This window comes from Microtus oregoni, unplaced genomic scaffold (assembly GCF_018167655.1).
Source record: "Microtus oregoni isolate MIOR12 unplaced genomic scaffold, Mior012 000032F_ref0000030, whole genome shotgun sequence".
NCBI lineage: Eukaryota > Metazoa > Chordata > Mammalia > Rodentia > Cricetidae > Microtus > Microtus oregoni.
In genome coordinates this window covers 19,695,480-19,715,687 of record NW_024543091.1, presented here as the reverse complement: position 1 = coordinate 19,715,687, position 20,208 = coordinate 19,695,480, and the positions used below count along the sequence as shown (strand labels likewise).

Genomic DNA, 20,208 nt, shown 5'->3' with positions numbered 1-20,208 from the left:
CAGAGGTAAGATGGAGAGAGGCTGAATGAGGCACCCAACATTTACCACTGGCCTCCACATGCACATACGTAACTATGTGTGCACACATGTGCATGCACACCCCCTCCACATAGGTTAAATAGTTATATTTTACAGTCTACAGATTGTGTTTTCTTGTGCTTGCTCGATCTATCTATCTATCTATCTATCTATCTATCTATCTATCTATCTATCTATCTTGGTTTTTTGAGATAGTTTCTTTGTGTAACAGCCCTAGCTGTCCTGGAGCTCACTTTGTAGATCAGGTTGGCCTTGAACTCACAGAGATCCACCTGCCTCTGCCTCCAGAGTACTGGGATTAAAGGTGTGTGCCATTGTTTGGCCTATGCTTTGTCTTTTATCTAGGTGTATTTAAGGAATGGAGATCTGCAACCTCTGAGGTTAAGGGGGGTTCTAAAGTAAAATCATTTTGTTCCAGAGTTATTGAACAGACTTAATTCAAGTTTGGTAGATCTCATTGGGATTTTTTTCTCTACTTATTGGAGCCTGAGTCTTACTATGCAGTGCTAGAATTATTATAAGGCAAACAAACAGTCACCTGTTAAGGAACTTGGAGGAAAAACAAAACATGACTAGTCTCTTCTGCAAGGAAGGGAAGAGAGAGGGAGTCAATTTCTCTGAAAGCATCCCCTAGGCCTTTTCATGCCCAAGGCTTGGAGATCTTAGGCCAGCAAAGTACTGACAATCTTATAGTGATATTTCATTTGTATTTTAATAAATAAAGCTTGCCGTAAGTTCAGAGAGTAAAACAGACCCACTGGTCAGCCTTACAGACCAGGCAAGGGTAACATACTCCTTTAATACCAGTAACCACACTAGTTGCCATAGAAACCAGACAGTGCATGCCTTTAATCCCAGAACTAGAGAGGATTTATAAGATGGGAGGAGACAGCTCTCAGTTTCATTCTGAGATTCCTGGAGGCAGGATCACCATTTTCGGACTGAGGTCGAGGTAAGAGCCAGTGACTGACTGCTTTGCTTTTCTAGTCTTCAGGTTGATCCCCAATCAGTCTCTAAGTTTCTCTTAATTGTATTTTACAATCTGGCTGAAGAAGCAAGATGAGAAAAGGGAAGACATCGAGACAGACATGACATGAGGCAGAACACGATAAATTGCTGACAATAACCAGATAAAAGCATGGGGAAAAAAAACGCCAACAACCTCAATCATGGGGCTGGGATTCTGTACAAACAAAGGTTTGAATGAGGACTAAGGACATTGAAAGAATCTATGCTGAGTTAGATTCTGGCTGGATAAAGGCTGAGAACGTTTTGGATGAGACCAAAGAAAAGAAGCTGCCATTTATATTTTTCTATTTTATTGGGTGCACGCCATCTTCCCTTTGTGCAGCGTCCACGGTAATCTTTTGTCACAGTCTCTGGAGATAGAAAGAAGCCTTTCTAGCAGGAACCAAGGGGATGCAAGAAGCCTCCATTTCCTAGGGAAGACCCTCAGAAGACAAGGAAACAACCAGTCGGCTGATCTGTGGCCAGCGTGATGCATGCTAATGTCAATCAGTGGGGACCATGCTCAGAGGGAATGGGCCCTTCCTGCAGTTCGAGAATGGTTTTCCATTCCAGGCCCAAGTTCCAGGAGTGTCAGACCAAGAGACCAGCTCCAGGGAAGGGAAAAGCCAGATGAGGGCTCTCAGCCCCCTGAGGCACTGAGGCGGGGTTCAGAGGTGAGGAAAAGATAACCCCCAGTATTTTTTTTTTTTCAAAAGCAACTTCTATGCCCAAAGCACGAAGGATCACAGAGCCCCAAAGAACAGTGGCACAGCAGAATTGCCAGCAATAGGACAGGCCAGCCAGAGCCATGCCAGAGGAACAAGCAGGGCTGGGCTGTCGCTGGAATGGAGAGGACTATGAGGACAGGCCAGCCAGAGCCATGCCAGAGGAACAAGCAGGGCTGGGCTGTCGCTGGAATGGAGAGGACTATGAGGATAGGCCAGCCAGAGCCATGCCAGAGGAACAAGCAGGGCTGGGCTGTCGCTGGAATGGAGAGGACTATGAGGACAGGCCAGCCAGAGCCATGCCAGAGGAACAGTCAGGGCTGGGCTGTCGCTGGAATGGAGAGGACTATGAGGACAGGCCAGCCAGAGCCATGCCAGAGGAACAGTCAGGGCTGGGCTGTCGCTGGAATGGAGAGGACTATGAGGACAGGCCAGCCAGAGCCATGCCAGAGGAACAGTCAGGGCTGGGCTGTCGCTGGAATGGAGAGGACTATGAGGACAGGCCAGCCAGAGCCATGCCAGAGGAACAAGCAGGGCTGGGCTGTCGCTGGAATGGAGAGGACTATGAGGACAGGCCAGCCAGAGCCATGCCAGAGGAACAAGCAGGGCTGGGCTGTCGCTGGAATGGAGAGGACTATGAGGACAGGCCAGCCAGAGCCATGCCAGAGGAACAAGCAGGGCTGGGCTGTCGCTGGAATGGAGAGGACTATGAGGACAGGCCAGCCAGAGCCATGCCAGAGGAACAAGCAGGGCTGGGCTGTCGCTGGAATGGAGAGGACTATGGACCTGAAGACAAAGGACCCTGTTGTTCATCCTTCTAGGTATCTGTATGAGCCTGTGTGTGTACCTAACAACCAGAACCCAGCACCCAGCACTGGCCTTGGCCCCTAACATACATTTTTACAAAGAACCTACGAAACAAGCATGAACAGATGCTCCCCTAAACAGACAAAGCTTGCCCGACTACTGGATCTGGCTGGAGTGCCTGCTGAGGAACCAGAAACCACTCAGGAGCAGAAGGAGCCAAAATACACCAAGAAATCATAAAGGAGGTGTTAGGATCATCGTGACACTTCTATTTCACACTTTCAAGTGAGATGTTTTGACTACCTTCTTGGCTTTAAAATCTCAGGCTCCCTAGGCGGTGGTGGCAGAGAGGCAGAGGCAGGCGGGTCTCTGTGATTTCGAGGCCAACATGGTCTTCAAAGCGAGTTCCAAGATATCCAAGGCTGTTACACAGAGAAATCCTGTCTCAAAACAACAACAACAACAACAAAAATAAAATAAAATAAAAAAATAAATAAAACCCAAAGCCAGCCCTCAAGTTCCAGGCTGAAAGCTGGGTCACTGGCTGAGATTTTCCATCTGGGCGCCTGCTCTCAAAGCCACCACCAGGGGGCCTGTGGATACCTGGAGCCATCACTCTTCTCTGGTCTGTCTGGCCTTCTACGGTTTGCTTTTAAAAAGCCAATTTATATTCTCCCCTTCTTCCCACAGCTCAAGAGAGTGAACAGCTCATTAAAGCTAGAAACTACAACTTGGAAATGATGCAAAAAATGAAGATAATAAAAAAAAACATTGGAGTTCAGACACCTGGAAACATCTTTCCCAAAGGCTCTTGGCAGAAAAAAAAGTAAGAAAAAAAAAAAAAAGAAGCCTTCCAAAGAGGGGGTCCAAATAGAACAGACACCCACCTTGACCCCACGCCCACTGTCAAGGGAAGGCCTTTGCTCTACCAGAGCGATCACAAGAGAAGTACAGACTGGAGCAAGCTGATGAGAGGCGAATTTTGCTGTCCCCTGTGACTCTGGCTACTGTTTGCCACTACCTGTCCTGCTGCTCCAATCGCTCATATTGACTGTCAACTTGACAGGCGCTGGAATCGCCCGGGAGACAAATCACTACACGTTCCTGAGAGGAAGATTCCAGACTGTGCTAACAGAGGTAAGGTCACCCTAACTGTGGGTAACACCAGTCCATGGGCTGGGGGAGCACCGCATGTGCCTGAGAGGAAGATTCCAGATTGTGCTAACAGAGGTAAGGTCACCCTAACTGTGGGTAACACCAGTCCATGGGCTGGGGGAGCACCGCATGTGCCTGAGAGGAAGATTCCTGATTGTGCTAACAGAGATGAGGAAGTCACCCTCGTTGTGGATAGCACCAGCCCATGGGCTGGGGCCTTAGCACCAGCATTCATCCATCTCCTTCCTGAGAGCAGAGACAATGGGACCGGCTGCCATGACTTCCCTGCCATGACGGACTCTACCCTTAAGGTTGAGCCCCAAATAAAACCGTTTCCTTAGGTTGCTCTCGTCAATATACACTGTCAAAGCAAAAAATAAATAAATAAATAATTTTAAAAAATTCACTCACATCAACAAGGGAGGAGAGTCAGAATGCCACTATTAGCAGCATAAAAGCTAAAACCTGTTGAAGGCAGCTGGTGCTTACACCCCACTTTACAGGTAGCCAAGTTTGGGCAGCTTGACCCATCTGAACATCTGACCGGGCAGGAAGACTATTAAAGCACCTCAGATTAGAATTCAAGGTTTTTGAACTCAGACAGCTTAAAGACAGGACAACAACAAAATAAAACAAACAAACACCAAGTTAAAAATCAAATGCAAGTCAAGGGCATGCCTCTGATCCTGACAGGGGGGAGGCTGAGGCAAGCTGATCTCTGGGAGTTCTAGGCCAGGCTAGTCTACATAGGGAGTTCCTGGACATCCAGGGCTACTCAGAGAGACCCTGTCTCAAAATAAGTAGAATCACAAGGCAGCCTTTGCTTGAAGTGTGGGAAAATGAGTATGAGACTGTGGGAGTCAGTCCTGGGCCAGCAGAGCAGCCCAGGGCCACACAGAGCAGCCGTCAATCCTACCTATGGAGCCCAAGTGCATCCCTGAGTGAGTGGGGGAAGGGTCTGAAGTCACCCCAAACTCGGTTTCACACTTTAATTCAGCTCAACAACAGTGTACATCTGTTGTCATCCTATCGACCCTAAACCAATGCCCTCCTGCAAGTGATGGGTAGAACACCTAAAACCGAATCCAACACAGACACCAGTGTGTAGTATGAGCCCAGTGTCTACAGAATGGCTCGAGCACTGTTTTTAAGTATGCCCCAATGTCTATTGCAGTGAACATATACTTCTTGCAAAATCTGAACAACACAATGTTGTTTTAATCAACCCACTTATGGGCCAGGGAGATGGCTCAGTGGTTCAGATGATTGCTGAGCAATCTTGGGGACCAGTGTTCAGATTCCGAGAACCTATGTAAAGTGCAGAATGATCGTGTTGGCCTGCATGTCAGTCTAGCTTTGGCTGAAGGAGACAGGGGTGCCTCAGAGCAAGGTGACTAGTGAGACTACTAGTCCTATTGGCAAACGCTGGGTTTGACTAAGACACACTGATCAGTGAAAAAGGGGGAAGACCAACAGAGTACGTTCAAGGATGATTCCCAACATCCACTTCAGGCTTTTATATGTGTGAACACACACCTGAGCACACATATACATACTCATACATGCACATACACACACCACACTATGAACATGAAAAAAAATCGATTTAAACCATCATGTTTACAAGTCAGCGCAGTCTAAGTAAGAACCAAAAAGGCCATCTGGAAAGAGGGAAGACATTTTTAGTGGGTCCAAAATATAGGAATGAGTTACTTTTACAGAACACCAAAAGTTCCATCAATTTACAGAAAAAGTACTTGTTACTCTACCCCCGACAACAAGGATGGCAGCATTTCTTTGCTCAGCCAAAGTGGCAGGATGCTGGCACACCCTTCAACCATGACAGAACCCTTTACACACCCACAAAGCACATTTTGTCCTGCTCCTACCTTGCAGCCGCAGCCAGGAGGTTTTTTGCATTGGGAGCTCCAGGATCTACCGAGAGAGACTTGGCGGCTAACAGCAGCTTGCTGGATGCCATAGAGATGTTCTTGAGGTTCCCTATCACTTGCATCTGATCTTCTTTCGTCTGGAGAGTCAAAAGGAAGCAGAGTCAGCTGGGACTGACCACAGCTTCCCAGGAAGCTCTCAGTGAGCGAGGAACAACTCCCAAGGAGGAGGCATAGACTATATCAGGAAAGCTGGTGTGCAGACGTGTAAACAGAGTCTATGCATCCTCAAGCAGATGCTCAGAGCAAGATGCATGTGGCAGAAGGAAATCCATGTCCAAGTGGGTCAGCCTGGAGTTTGGCTTTTGTGTTCTATGGGAGTGTTACGGGACTGGAGGAGGAGGATGAGAGCTGCCCCAGTGCCCAGACTAGGCAATGATTCGAGCATCTTGCTCAACAATGCTGGAGTTGTCAAGCATCTTGCACATCCCAGCCTGGCACAAGCGATCAGCACTGTGTAGATATTCACAGCTGACAGCATCACGGAAGTATCCAACTGGGGAAGGAACACAATTCTCACCCAGCTTGCTAACTGACAAATTACCTTTTGTAGAAAATATAGCAAGAAGTACCCTGGCTATCGTTTTAGGGGGCTCATAAAGCCTCAAAAAAAAAATTCATAAAACCTCAAAAAAAAAAAAAGAACGAAAAAAAAAGAAAAACAAATTAACAACAACAACAACAGAAAAAAAAAAAAACAGTCCTGCTATCTGATGCCAGACCAGTCATGATGTTCCCAGCGGCTCATCTCTACCTGAATGAGGTCATTTTTAATCATCTGAAAGTACCAGATATAATCCATTAAGTGAGTTCACCAAACTACAAATACACACATATGTGTGTTCATGTTTGTGTATTAGCCCACCTCACCTCTGATAAAAATTCTCTCTGTTCCTGATGGCCCCTACCCCCGACCCTGCACCAATGCAATAGGCTCTGCGGATGGACCGTGGGAAAAGTCACCACCATCTCCACCATGGCTGAGCATGCCAAGCCTGTGAGGTCACAGAATTTCCAAGGCAGTCAAGGAAGGTGATGTGGCTTGTTTACAGGATGCTGTCTCCCACTTGCCCGACTGTCCTCAGCTGGAGGGTCTACCAGGGTGAGGAGGCTCAGGGGAGCAATGCAAACCGCCTTCCCGCCTACCTGCGCCTGGCCAGCCATCTCAATGCCAGCATCCAGGAATTCATCAAAGTCATCACTGAACTTTCCGGAAGCAGCCGCCAGCTCTCCACTCTGGCCCCGAGTGGCGTGGACGACTTCCCCTGCAGACTGGTTCAGATCAGCAGCAGCCTGGTTCAGCTCGCTCTGGGCTTCCTGGAAAGGCTTTGTGCTTGGAGGTAGCTATGGGGACAAAAGGCACAGGCCATGGGAAGCTTTACCTTGCATAAGGGGGTAAAGGACGGTATTGTGGAAGGAACGGTGACTGCCCAGGGATGTGCTTCTGAGTCATCCAGGGAGAGGATGGCAGGTCCAAGAGAAACAGAGGTGCCTATCAGCATACCGAAGAGCATGCTGGCTTCCAGGCTGCCTCCGATAACAAGTACCTGTGGCTCTTCTCACCCCACCCTTTCGGCTAACTCCAGCTCAAGGCTTTCCTCACCCTGCTTCTCATCCCCACATAACCCTTCCATTTCAGCCACGCACTTGCTCGCCCCTCTCTCTCTTGTCTTCCTCTCTTGACCCGCTCTCTCTACTTTGACTTACTTACTCTCTTCAACTTCCTCTCTCCCATCCCATCCCCCTCATCTCATAACCTCATCAAGTCTGCTGGCCATGTTCAGTTTATCACTTTCTCTCCCTGCTCTGGACTCTTCTAGAAGCCTCTGTCTGTAATTTCCCTTATATATACAATAAGAATCTTTCCCTCAACTACACCCTGGAGTGGTTATACCCCTAGTTTATACAAAGCTATGCAGTGTGAGCCCATGTTAAGCTGGGCCTTCAACACATCACCCTCCCTCCCTCCCTCCCTCCCTCCCTCCCTCCCTCCCTCCCTCCCTCCACCATCCATCCAACCACACTTATGGAACACCCACTTTGCAGTCAACAGAGGCTAAATGTGGTGAAAGCAGCTACTGTCCAGTCACGGACACTCCCTGAAATGGCAGGGTGAGGATTCATGCCCAGACAACTCAACTCTGGGATCCAGTCTCTATCCTCTTGTGTGTCTCTCATGACACAAACTCTCAGGTTGAGCTTTTTAGAGCTAAGTGGTTGATGATAGCCAACTTCGAATCCATTCTTCTTAACAAATAACTACCAACTTTGTTTTATTAGTGGTCCTTGTAAATAACTTAAAGGTGAGGGGGGACTACACAACAAGCACAGTGTCACTTGTGGGATTACAGCCATCAAGGCTGCAGACGCTACTAAGCACTCACACACACCGCTAGGCTCTTGGACCCAGAAGCAGACAAATGTGTCCCATGCTTCCCCTGCAGCGTGGGCTAGGAGAGGGCTCCAAGGCAAAAACCCTTATGATGCCTTCTTTCTTAGTCTTGAGTAGGTGCCCCTCTCTCCTTGGACTGTCTGTCACCATCGGTCAGGCCCTGATAAAGACCCAGATGATCATAGCCTCTTTTCTGTCCCACTCAGGTGACTCAAGAGTAAATATATACTCAAAGAAAAAAAAAGCGTTAATGTTAAAAGCTCTACCCCGGGGGTCGGGGAGATGGTTCGATTGGTAAAGGAGTTGCCATATGAACATGAAGACTGGAGTTCGATTCACGTGCATAAAAATCTGGGAGTGGGGATACACACCTGTAACCCCCGTCATGGTGGGAAGAGAAAACTCACTGACCAGCCAGCCTAGCCTTGAGGTTACAGGTCACTGAGAGATCCTGCCTCAAACAAAAAGCGGAAGACACCCAAGGAATGACACCTGAAGCTGTCCTCTGGTCTCCAGAGGCATGCGCACATATATGCATGCATGTAACTGCACAAACATGTGCACTCTCGCCAGTACAAACTCTTCCTCGACAATTCCTCCCTTGGGAATTTTGTTGACCAGAAAGGAAATAGAAAAACGGCAGAACATCAGGACTCCTAAGAGAAAGATGCTCAGAGATCCAGGAAGGGGAAAGTCATGCTCCCTCCTTGGGTAGACAGCAACTAGGTACCCCTTCCCATACAAGGACCTCACCGAATCTACAAGCAGCTTTTTGCTGGACTCCCCGATGCTCTTCAAGGCCACATCCACATCCTTCTGGCCAGGGAGGCAATTCACGCAGTTATTCAAGGAGTGAGACACGGCTTTCGCCACCTGCACACACAGAGGGAGGGAAACACCTTAAGAAGGCCACTTCCGGCACAAATGCCTTTGCACGTTTGTTGAGAAAGAGCAGAGAAAACAAGCAGAGCTGCCACCGACATGGGAATGATTCACTGGCAGCCACCCAACACTGTTAACTAAACTAAATCAGCTTGGCCAGGTCTCCAGTCACTGCTACCCTGGGGCTGGGGTAACAGCCTAAATGCTGCATGTGCTACCTGTTCCCCAGGGCCAGGATGAGCTACAGCTCTGGAATCCCAACACAGAATTCTCTAATATGAGACCAGGTCCTAAAGCATAGGCACCTTCTCTTAAATGAAACAGAAATGCCTCCCTTATCTGGAGTCCTGCTGAGGTCCTCAAGGTTGAAATTATACTTAAATTCTTGGGAGCATAGCTAAACCAGTCGCTGATTCTTCTCATTGACCCTCTGAGGCTCACCCACCTCAAGACTTCACTTTCACAATAGACAAGGAGGGTGCTCGAGTACAACCAGCCCAACCTGGTGAAGATGCCCACATGCTGCCTTTCAGGAATACTGAAATGACTCCCTGCTTGCAAGCTCTGGTCGCCTCAGTTAAAAGGGAAGCCGGGAAGTGGCAGCGACATTTTGTTTAGTTCTAAGATACTTTCCCAGTCCCATGTCGAGAACACCGCTCAGATTGCCCCTAGCCAGCTAGTTTCATTGTAGCTGAAGAATCAGCAGAAGAGGTTAAGGGACTTTTAGGTAGCTGGACCTGTATTATATCTGCTTCACTAGGAAGAGTTTGGTGAAGAAGACTCAAGCCCTGAGCAAGCATGCTATGTCTGGAGTCCCGAGCTGAAGAGAATTCAAAGCCTCCAAGTCACTTGTTGACTGTGAATTAAGTAGATGCCACATTAATGTGGGAAATGCTTAGTAGGACATAACCGTGAGCAACATGTATGGTCCAGCTTGCTACCACACACACTTGGAAAGATCTGAAAATACCTACCGAGTCCCTAGAATTCCTGCCAGGAAAACATATCTGGAATTCATAAGCCCAATGACCATGATTCCCGGTTCCCAGGCTCACCTGGGCTAGCCTCTGCTGACTTTCTGTATCGCCTGGTGCAATTAAGGCCTGCTTGGCTTCTTGGATGAGCATGGCAGAGCCTTCCATCACATCCCGAGCAGAATCTAACATGGCGTGAGCAGCCTCGGGGTCATTTGTGGATGCAGCCACTCCTCGGGCAGCCTGGGCCAATGTTTTCAGAGCTTGGGCGGTTTCTCTAGCTGCCACTCCTGCGGAGAGAAGCCAGTTAAGAGTTTCTACCAAATTCCATCAGAAGTTACAGTTCTCCTCTATGATAACCCTGGAGTCTAGACTATTCTTCTGACAAATGTGAGTTACTGTGTTTCTCAATGAAGTAGCTCACTCCCTTGTGTCCAAGCCAATCAATGTAGACATCACAATATATGACATGTTCCATGCTCCAATTTCTTTCTTTTTTTATATATATATTTATTTTCCTAATAACTTATTTATTTTTATTTTATTGGCATTGGTGTTTTGCCTGCATGTATGTCTATCTGAGGGTGTCAGATCTTGGAGTTACCGACAGCTGTTAACTGCCATGTGGGTGGTAGGAATTGAACCTGGGTCCTCTGGAAGAGCAGTCAGCACTCTTAACCACAGAGCCATCTCTCCAGCCCCTTCCATGCTCCAATTTCCACTGGCGCACATGTCCCTAGATCTAAAATGCCACTTACATGGGAGCAGGCATGAAGATGCAGTACACAGAATGTTTGTTATTTTACTATACTAATCTGCCCAATTGTCTTTACTGGGCATGAACTATACACACAAAAGAGAGAGAAAACTTCAGTGAATTTGCATGGTGATACATACACCATTACAGTGTCCTTTCCCAGCAATGCTCCTCACACCGGAAGTAATTAATCTCATCTGTCATCTTAGGCTGGCTTAAAGGAACCACACAACATGCAGTATCTGTTTTCTAACTATCAAGGCTGTGAGTTCAAGTGGTGCTGCTCTGTGGAACTATTTCTCTCTCCTCCTATCTGATCTTACACAAATGTTCTAACATTTGCATATCTGTCCTTCTGCTGATGGACAGTTAAGCCGTTTTGTGTTTGAGATCAAACTCCCAAGAAAGGTCTAGTGCATGCATGCAGGTGAACATGTGGAATCGCTTTATCTTGAATAAAGCCTAGGATTTGAGTTGCTGAGTCACAGAGGGCTAATGTAGCTTTAGAAAATAGTACACGGCAGGATTCCAGAATGGTTCTGCCTTTACACACCCCATAGACAACAGTGAGGAGCTGTGGGTACCGTTGGGGTTGGAATTTGAGGGTCTGTAGCTGCATGAGAAGTAGCCATCCAAGTTCTATTCCGTCGCCATGACAAATAACAATAAACAACGCAGGGGAGAGAAGGGTTTGCTCAGCTAATAATTCCAGATTGTCATTTATTACTGTAGGGAGTCAAAACAGGAACTCAAACCACCACATCCACCGTTGAAAGCAGAGAAAGAAAACCAAGGTATGGTGGCTCCTTGCTTGCATTTTCGTCTCCCTTACACTGCTCAGAACCCCATGCCTAGGGAATGACGCTGCCTACAATTCGCTAGGACGTTAGATGGCCCAGAAATCAAGACCTCACACATAGACAAGCGCACTGGCCAAGCTGGGCTAGACAATTCCTCACTAAGATTCTCTTTCCATGGGGCTAGAGCGATGATTCAGCAATAAAAAAACACGTGCTATTCTTGCAGAGGTTCCCAGCAACCACATGATGGCTCACGGCTGTTGATAATCCAGTTCTGGGGGATCTGAGACTCTTTTCACCTCTGAGGGCACTGGCCCTGCACATGGTACATATACATAAATTCATGCAGGCGAAACACTCATATACATAAAAAATAGATCTTAATTTGCTTTAAGGATTCCCTTTCCAGATAATTTTAGGCTGTGTCAAGCTGTCAACTAAAACTAATTAGTATGGGAATGATGTTGACAACACTTAAATACATTTAGTGGCTATTGGATCTCTTCTTGTGAGTGCCTATCTTTAAATCCATTTTGATGCAGATAGCAGGTCTGCGGAGCCACGATGAATGTACACCAGTCCTCTAAAGGTTCAGCATCACTTCATGCGGAACAAACACATGTCCAACTGTAAGGACCCTGAGACCACCACAGAGAGGATGGAGCGTGGGGGACTTTCTCCTGTGGACAAAAGGGTCTGATCTACCATGGAGTTTTACTCAAGGAATGGTTGCCCAGAAGGCCTAGCAGTGGCAGTGTCCTGACCACAGGACACTTCCTAGGCAGCACTGGAGCTGGAGCTGAGGTTCCTAGCTTCCTGCCACACAGTCTTTAGAATGTTCTTGGGAACACTGAGGTGTGAGGGCCTCTTATTGGCACTATGCACGGAAGCTTCTCCTTTCAGGCTGGAGTATAGCTTTCTTCAGAGCTGTTCTTCGAGTCATCACAGACACAGCTGATGGCCTTTCCTGTCATACCCATGAGGCTCCGTAAGAAGAAAAGCCCCAGACCCCATAAAGCCATCTCTGTAGCTGCAGACTCAATGAATGATCTGCGTGCCACACAGCTGGATGGAGTGCTGCAGCCTAACCATGGCAGGTCACAATACTGTCAATCTATGCTTTGTCAGCCAGCCTATGGAAAAGAAGGGCATTAAACTCGGGATTTCTGTGTGTGTGTGTGTGTGTGTGTGTGTGTGTGTGTGTGTGATATGTGTGTCAGATATGTTGTGCATGGGATGGGTGTGTATGTGATGTGTGTGACAGGTATGTGTGTGCATGTGATAGTTGTGTGTATGTGTGTGTTATGTGTGTGTGACAGGTCTGTGTGTGTGTTTGTGTGTGTGCAGGAACTAAGAAGTCCAGAATAGAAAACACAAGGATAAATAAAGCTAAGGCCAGAGGAGAAACACTCTCTGTTTCAGCTTTTGGCTCAGGTTGAAGGATGTCCTCACGCAGAAGAACTCCAGATGTGGTCAGGCTATCATCTATCTCACCATCTGCCCTGCCAAGTGTATGTCTAGACTGCTGGCTCTCTCATAGGCCATAGCTTCCCAAACGCTTCAGGAGTAACTGAGAATTGACTGTTGAAGATTCGAGGCTGTGATTTTTCTTTTTTTAAAGACATCTCCTATTGTCACTTCCCTTTTATTATTTGGATTCTTAAATCCACTTCTATTCAAATTTTGTAAGAATTTAAAAAAATGAAACATTCACAATACGCATTTAGAAAATCTGTGTTTACATAAAGCTACTAGATAGAAAATATTTTATAGGTTAAGAAGATATAAAAATTTTAAGATTACATTTTATTTACTTATTTTGTGTGAGCAAATGCGACAGTTTAGGTGTAGGTCTGTGTGTACGTGTGTAGGTAGGCGTGGCATGCATGAGGTCAGAGGACAACTGTGGGAGTCAGTTTCTTCTTCCTCCACGAAGGTTCCAGGAATTGAACTCAGATCATGAGGCTTGGCAGCAAGCATCTTTACCCGCTGAGCCACCCTACTGTTCTTTAAGATGATTTCTGAAAGGCAGAAACATGGAAAGAAACCTGTCCTTTCCATGGACCTTCTATGGAGATCTCACTGGGAAATCACAAGGCACAAACAAGACTCCTTTTGGGAGGAACCAGGTTTCCCAGAGAGAGGAAGTCACGTCATCAAGAAGATGAAACAAGGCCACCAGTGAGTCCATTGAACCCTGAAGGTCCAATATGGCTGCATTCACAGCCATGAATCACTATAGGGTCATGTGGTCAAAATCAGCAATGTCTCTTCCTTCTCATCAAGACCCTACTATCACGTATTTCTCTTCTGGTCAAGTGTACATGAAGATCTGTAACCCAGCAGGGGCAGGCTGTAGACCACACATCTGTTCTCATAGCTACAATCCTTGGAGAACACAGATATTTGTTCACATCTGGATCTTCAGTTATACTCAGTAGCAGAGTTTCAGGACAGCAAGAGGTATCAAACATATCAGCATACTGTGAAGTTGTTTTTCAAAGAGGGTCTCATGTTCCCCACGCTAGCTTTGAGCTCCTGATCCTTCTGTCTCCAGGCACATGCTGCCACGCCCAGCTCTCAGAATGTTTGTTATTTCCAGAATTCACATGTATTGCATGCCAAGCCAGTGCTGGACCAAAATGCAAGGCTCCAAGATGAATTTAGAAATGATATAATCTTTTACTCTGTTTTGAGTAAAAGCTTGTATGTAGCTATGTTGAATGATTTAGAAATGTATTTGGACTATTTAACTGGCCAAACAAAAACCCACTTACATTCTGGTACAGCCCACTAATAATTAATATGTAGCCCCTGAACATTCCACGTCTCAAACATGGAAGGAGGGATCCTGGACTCAGTGAGGAACTGTCTACCTTGCTCTCTCTTTCCTTGCTCCCCACACTCTTCAGTTGCTGAAACTGCCCCCAACCAGATGGGCAAGGACCTCCTTACTCCTAAAGCTAATGGAGGCATCTCCATTGCCCCATGGGACTCTCTGGGAAGCAGCTCTTTGTCTCCAGAGACACGTTATCTCTCACCCATGGATGTGGCTCCCATGACTATCATTTGGCTTCATGCTTCACTAGTTAACCTTTTCCCAATTGACCACTCACTCCAGGCAAACTTTTCCACAGTTAAGGTTTCAATGAGCATGGCGAAACTAATAATTACAAAATCTCCATTTCCAGCCAAGCCTCATCTTCTAAGAAAGTCAGACAGCAAGCTGCCTACAGCATCTCTATAGGTACACACACTAAGTACTTTAAGCCAAGTCCATCTGAAGTTAGAACTGAACTGCATCCTTGAACTTCAACCCTCGACCCTAGCAATCTTGCGATCTTAACTCTAGCAGCTCACGGAACCCTTCATTTAGCTGACGGGCCAAGAATCCTTGTTTTTCTCCTTATCTCCATGTCTGCCTCATCCTTATCAATCACCAAGCAGTGTCAGCTTGCTTCTTTCATCTATCACCCTGTATGCACCACTGCCATATTCTAGATGGTGAATGTTTGAACACCAAAGGTCCATGTGTTAAAGACAAGGTGATGCTAATAGCTTTACGACACAGGGCTGAGTGGGAGGACTTCAGGACACCGGCCATGTGCTCTGGAAGATGGCTATGGGAGACACCCTTTGTGTCTTCCTTCTCACTGGCCATGACGTAAGCGGTTTTGTTTTACTGCATTCTCCTGCCATCTTATGCCATCATTATAGACTAGAGTCACCATGTGCCAAAACAAACCTTTTCTCTATGGAAGCTAATTACCTCAACTATTTTACTTGAGTGACAGAAAGCTGACCAACGCTCACAGAAGATCGCCACCTTATCTAGACGAATTCAGCAGTCTGGCTGTCAGTGTCCCTGCTTTCTACGGTCTATTCCACACACAGGAGGAAGAGTCACACAGAGGCCACTGTCACCTGTCTCCACAGCTACAACCCTCCAATGGTTTCCCATGGATTTTGGTGAAACCCGAAGCTGCTCATGCTGCCTACGAGACCCGTTGGTAGCTGCACCTTGGCTCAGCTTCCCAGCTGTGTCTTCCTTCTTACTAGAAGCTTCCCAGTTCCTTGACTCAGTCTTCTCACTCACCTTTGAGAACTCGTACACACAGCACCCATTTCAACACCACCTTCCCAATGCCTGTCAAAGCTGAATGGCTTGCTATCTAGGCTGTTTTTCAGATGCCAAGCAAAGAGGCTGCTTGCCATCCTGCATATCGTCTGTACCAAGTGATGTACCTTCGAGGGCTCCAGCACAGTGTCCCCTCCCTGAAGCACACATTTTATCATCTACATGGAATCTGCCAGACTTCTAGGATCATGCAGGAGTTTCTAGAGCGTAAACTTCTCTCCTGTATTCTAGTTTGTAAGAAGTCATACCTACATTTCCCTTTCTTCTGGAGCCCCTCAAAGTGTTCTGGGTGATCTTCGACACCCTGGTCTCCTCTAAAACATTCCCGTATTCTCTGATGAGGCATAGGACAGTTATGATTTTTATTACTGCACATATTGTGTTATACGATACCACTTGACTTCCTGTTTTGTTCTTTTATTTTCCAACTAATAAATATGTGCATTTTTTATTTTGCTTAGAGGAATGGCAGATTAATTCACTGCAAACCAACCCTCTCACAAAGAAACTGAGAAACATGTGGTTGAAGTCAGTTGGGCAACAGGAAGGCATCAAGGTGGAGCCGGCCAAGATCTTGGAAGGATGAAAAGAGCAGAGAGGAGCCCAAGGCTCAGGGCTGCTTCTTCTCTCAAGGCATTTCCTAATTTATAACAGCAGAGAGAAAGAGAGAGGGAGGGAGGGACGGACGGAGGGAGGGAGAGAGATCACATGGGGTGGGCGAGAGAATAGTTCCAGCCTTGGTGAACACTACAGCCTTACTGCAGCCTCACTTACACACAGGGGGCGACACCCTGGGACAGAAACCGGAAACAGATGTCATGACTCCCAGCCAGCAGTCTCTGCTTTTCCCTTTCATTAGCTACACAGCCTCTTCCTCACGATTCCTAATTAAGGATTCTTCTGCCTTTCAGGGACAGACACTTGGCACTGGAAAACTCAGGTCCCTTTAGTGCCTTGTCCAGCAACACAACCCAGCTTCCTTCTCACTGGTTCCCCTCCTTCCATCCCTCCCTGGACTCATTCAGCTCCACCATTCCCATCGCCTGCCTTCCCTCTGACTTTGAGGACATTCTTTTTTCTCCAGCTTTTATGTTTCTATACTTTGGTGGGATTTCTGGAGTTAGAGATAGTCCTAAACATGTACAATTACTGCTTGGGATCTACATGTAGTTTAATTTTATTATGTTATCTCCTTGTCAAGCTGACAGAATAGAGACGAGCCAGGCTAAGGAGGCAGATCTTTAGTTATGTCTGTGAGGGAATTTGGAGATAGGTTGAATGAGGTGAGAAGGCCCATCGTAGATGCAGGCATGAGCATAGGCTGGGGCTCTGGACTGAATAAATAGAAGGCAGCCAAGCCGAGAAGCAGTATCCATCTCTCTCTGCTTCCTGACTGTGGGTACCATGTGACCAGCTGCCTCATGGTCCTGCCAATATGACTTCTCAGCCATGATGGACTCTATTGCCTTAAACTATGAGTCAAAAACACTTCCCCACTTAATTGGACACTCATCAGGTATTTTCATTCACAGCCGTGAGAAAAGTATCAACCATGCTTGGGAAGAACTTAGCAACTGTGCTTGACGGATGCTGTCACGCTGGGGGGAAAAGGCAAGCTTATTGTCCTGATGGGTGTGCCATGAAGCTGGGGGAAAAGTTTACTGTCAGCCAGCGAACCTTCTCTCCAGACCTGCGGGCGTGCAACTCCACCGTGGGCATGCAACCCCGACCTGGGCGTACAACCCTGTCCTGGGTATGCAACCCCGTTGCGGGCATCCCGGAGACCCTGAGAGTCAGTCCTACCTGTGTGCAACCCCACCGCGGGCAGCAGGAGACCCTGAGAGTCAGTCCTACCTGCGTGCAACCCCGGCATGGGCATCCCAGAGAATCCGAGAGTCAGTCCTACCTGTGTAGTGTTCGTTGCCTTGAGCAGCGCAGGTGAGGAGCTGTGCCATGGAGGAGCCCACTCCCTTAGAGGTGCTTCCCAGGTCCTGAGCACACTTTTCTAGCTGTAAGGAAATCCAAGGAAGACAGAACTTAGAAAAGAAACATTCTCTTGAGGTCTCAGCATGATTTAGATCAATGATGCGGATCAGAACCTGAACTTGAGCTCTTTCTCACCCTAGTCAGCTGGGCAGGACAGAGGAAAAGGGCCCGGCTTAGACTAAGTGAGCTCAATGCAGGTCCCACTAGCTTTGTGAAACTGTGTGAGCTACTGACCCTCGCTAAGCCCCACTCCTGGAGGGACCTAGCTAAGACGGCCTTCAGCAAATGAATGCAGCTCCTTAGCAGACTATAGCGATTAGCATGAGGCCTTCAGAAAGTCCAAAAGAAATCATTAGTGGACAGTGATTACGCCTTGGCAGGAAGCAGGCAGGCATCCAACTGCACCAGCTTCCTGGCTGGTGGGACCATTATCCCTCAAGGAGTTCAAACTGAAAGACATTCAAGAAAACTGGAGGTTTGGAGTGGCAACTGAGACCATGGAGGAAGGCAGAGGGCGTGCCTCTCATGAACAACATGCCAGCTTGTTTTGTCCACCAAATAAAAAAATGAAACTGGTAAAGGCCTAGGATACAGATAGTTAACGAACATATGAGGATGCCGTCTAGGAGAGATGCATAGGTATATGATGATGGACAGAAAGACATAAGAGAACATATACAGTCTAAAACACACACCGTCCCCAATAAAGGGCATACCTTCAACTGAAGATGGAGTCTGGTCCACGATAGCCAATGGTGGAACATAGTATGTACAACGCCCCCCCCCCCCGGGTGTGCACACGCACGCACACACACAAATGGACAAAATAAGTAAAAATTACACTATTTTGCCCTCTACTAGACCTACTGCTTGGTGTAAATGTACAATTCACATTGTATCAGTCCGTCCTAGGAGTTTGCAGAGTCACCTGGGCTACATGATGAGATACTGTAACCAAATGAAAAAGGAGGAAAGGAAGGAAGAACAGAGGGAGGGAGAAAGAAAAGGAGGAATGAAAGTAGGGAGGGAGGGAGGGTGGGAGAGTGAGCGAGAAGATGGCATGACCCACACCCCAAATGCCTTACCGTTTCTCCCGGAAGTGGTTTCAGTTGACTTTCTGCAGCGGCCATCTTGGCATCCTGCAGCTCACTCTTGAGAGTCTGCACTGTGTTGAGTGCGGAATCGATTTCCATGGGACCACAGGCTTCATGGGCCTGCCAACAGAGTGGAGGATGTGTGCATACAGTAGGCTTGGGAAAGTGTCTCTAACACTCTACAACCTATTAAATGTTTTCCTAGACACTCCCGGTAACTCTGACTCAAGGAGAAGGCAAAGGTAGCAAGTATTTCCCCAGAGAGGACAGAACCTTCGTCACTCGGGTCCTTCCCCACATTTTTCCTAAGTCATTAATTACGTGTGTCTCAGGACTGCAGACACTTAGAAACTTCCTTGAAGCTACCTTACATTCAGACCTGGAAGATGCATCCTTGATTCATCAGGCCTGGGTTGCAGTGACAGGGCACACAGCAGAGCATTGTAGGTACACAGGCTTGGGCTGTACTCAGATGTGTGTGTACAGAGGATCGGGACACATGCAGCAAAGGAGTGGATAAGCAAACCGAGGAAGGACTCCTCAGAGAGCCCACAGCAATTTCTTTTCATAGGTTTCAACACCATAAATCATTAGCTTTCCATACAAAAGATTTATAAACTTCCCCATCTAGTTATTTGCTTTACTTATTTAAATCTCTTGATCATTTCAAACACGGCCTCCAATAGCCAGGACTTCATGGCCCCAAAACACATTAATAAATTTTATGCATATGTAATATTGCCTAACAGAATTCTCAACACTTATAAATTATCAGCAGTAAATATGAGGTGGCTGATCTTTAGGTGTCCATGCTGTTCTGTACAGAAGCTCAGAGAGGTCAACAAAGGTGACAACGACAGAGGCCCAATTCAAATCCACACTACCTGATTCCAGAGTCTTCATGCCTTCTGATGTATTAAAACAAATAAATGAAAAGCTCTTGTGGCCTCTTTCTGGACCAGCAGACAGTCATGCTTAAGTATCACTTTGGGGCTCACTGTCCCGGGGTAACTGTTGTGATGTTGGCATATGCTAAAATTCACTGAGGAATCAGCCTGCAGCTGTGGGGGCTGCATGGTTGGTGCTGGGGATGGGCTTGCCAGGGGCATGCTGGGTATCTACATTCTAATAAGCACCCACCACACACACACCAGGCAGTTACAGTGTGGATGGTTCCAGGACCTCTTTGAAAAATAGCTCAAAAACCATCTTTGCTAGAGATAGTCTAGGGCAATGGAGAATCTCTGTTCATGTCAGGCTTTCAAGTTGGCTTCTATTTTCTTCTCTCACCACTTTATAAGCCTGCTAGTTTCTATAAAGGGATTGCTACAAGGGAAAAAATGAAATCAAGCCAGAACTTCATGCTAATAACTACATCAGTTATAATGAACTCCTCTGATAACTGAGTTTCAGAGACAGAAATTTCCTTAGTCCTCAGTTTTGTTCTACTGAGGTTCTGTAAGGCAAACATGTCCATGTAAGGTATGAAAACATTTTAGGGC

The 20,208-nt window shown here is 47.0% G+C and overlaps 1 protein-coding gene across 3 annotated transcripts in view; it reads right to left on the bottom strand.

Moving 5' to 3' along the window:
- Nucleotides 1-20,208, bottom strand: part of Tln2 (talin 2) — a 418,592-nt gene that overhangs the window by 98,600 nt on the left and 299,784 nt on the right. For all 3 annotated transcript variants that reach the window (XM_041679349.1, XM_041679351.1, XM_041679350.1), the window contains 6 exons: nucleotides 18,698-18,826; nucleotides 17,533-17,635; nucleotides 10,013-10,221; nucleotides 8,829-8,948; nucleotides 6,830-7,027; nucleotides 5,624-5,763 (listed from right to left, as the gene is read on the bottom strand). In XM_041679349.1, the coding sequence (XP_041535283.1) occupies nucleotides 5,624-5,763; nucleotides 6,830-7,027; nucleotides 8,829-8,948; nucleotides 10,013-10,221; nucleotides 17,533-17,635; nucleotides 18,698-18,826 (899 nt within the window). The remainder of the gene's footprint in view (nucleotides 1-5,623; nucleotides 5,764-6,829; nucleotides 7,028-8,828; nucleotides 8,949-10,012; nucleotides 10,222-17,532; nucleotides 17,636-18,697; nucleotides 18,827-20,208) is intronic.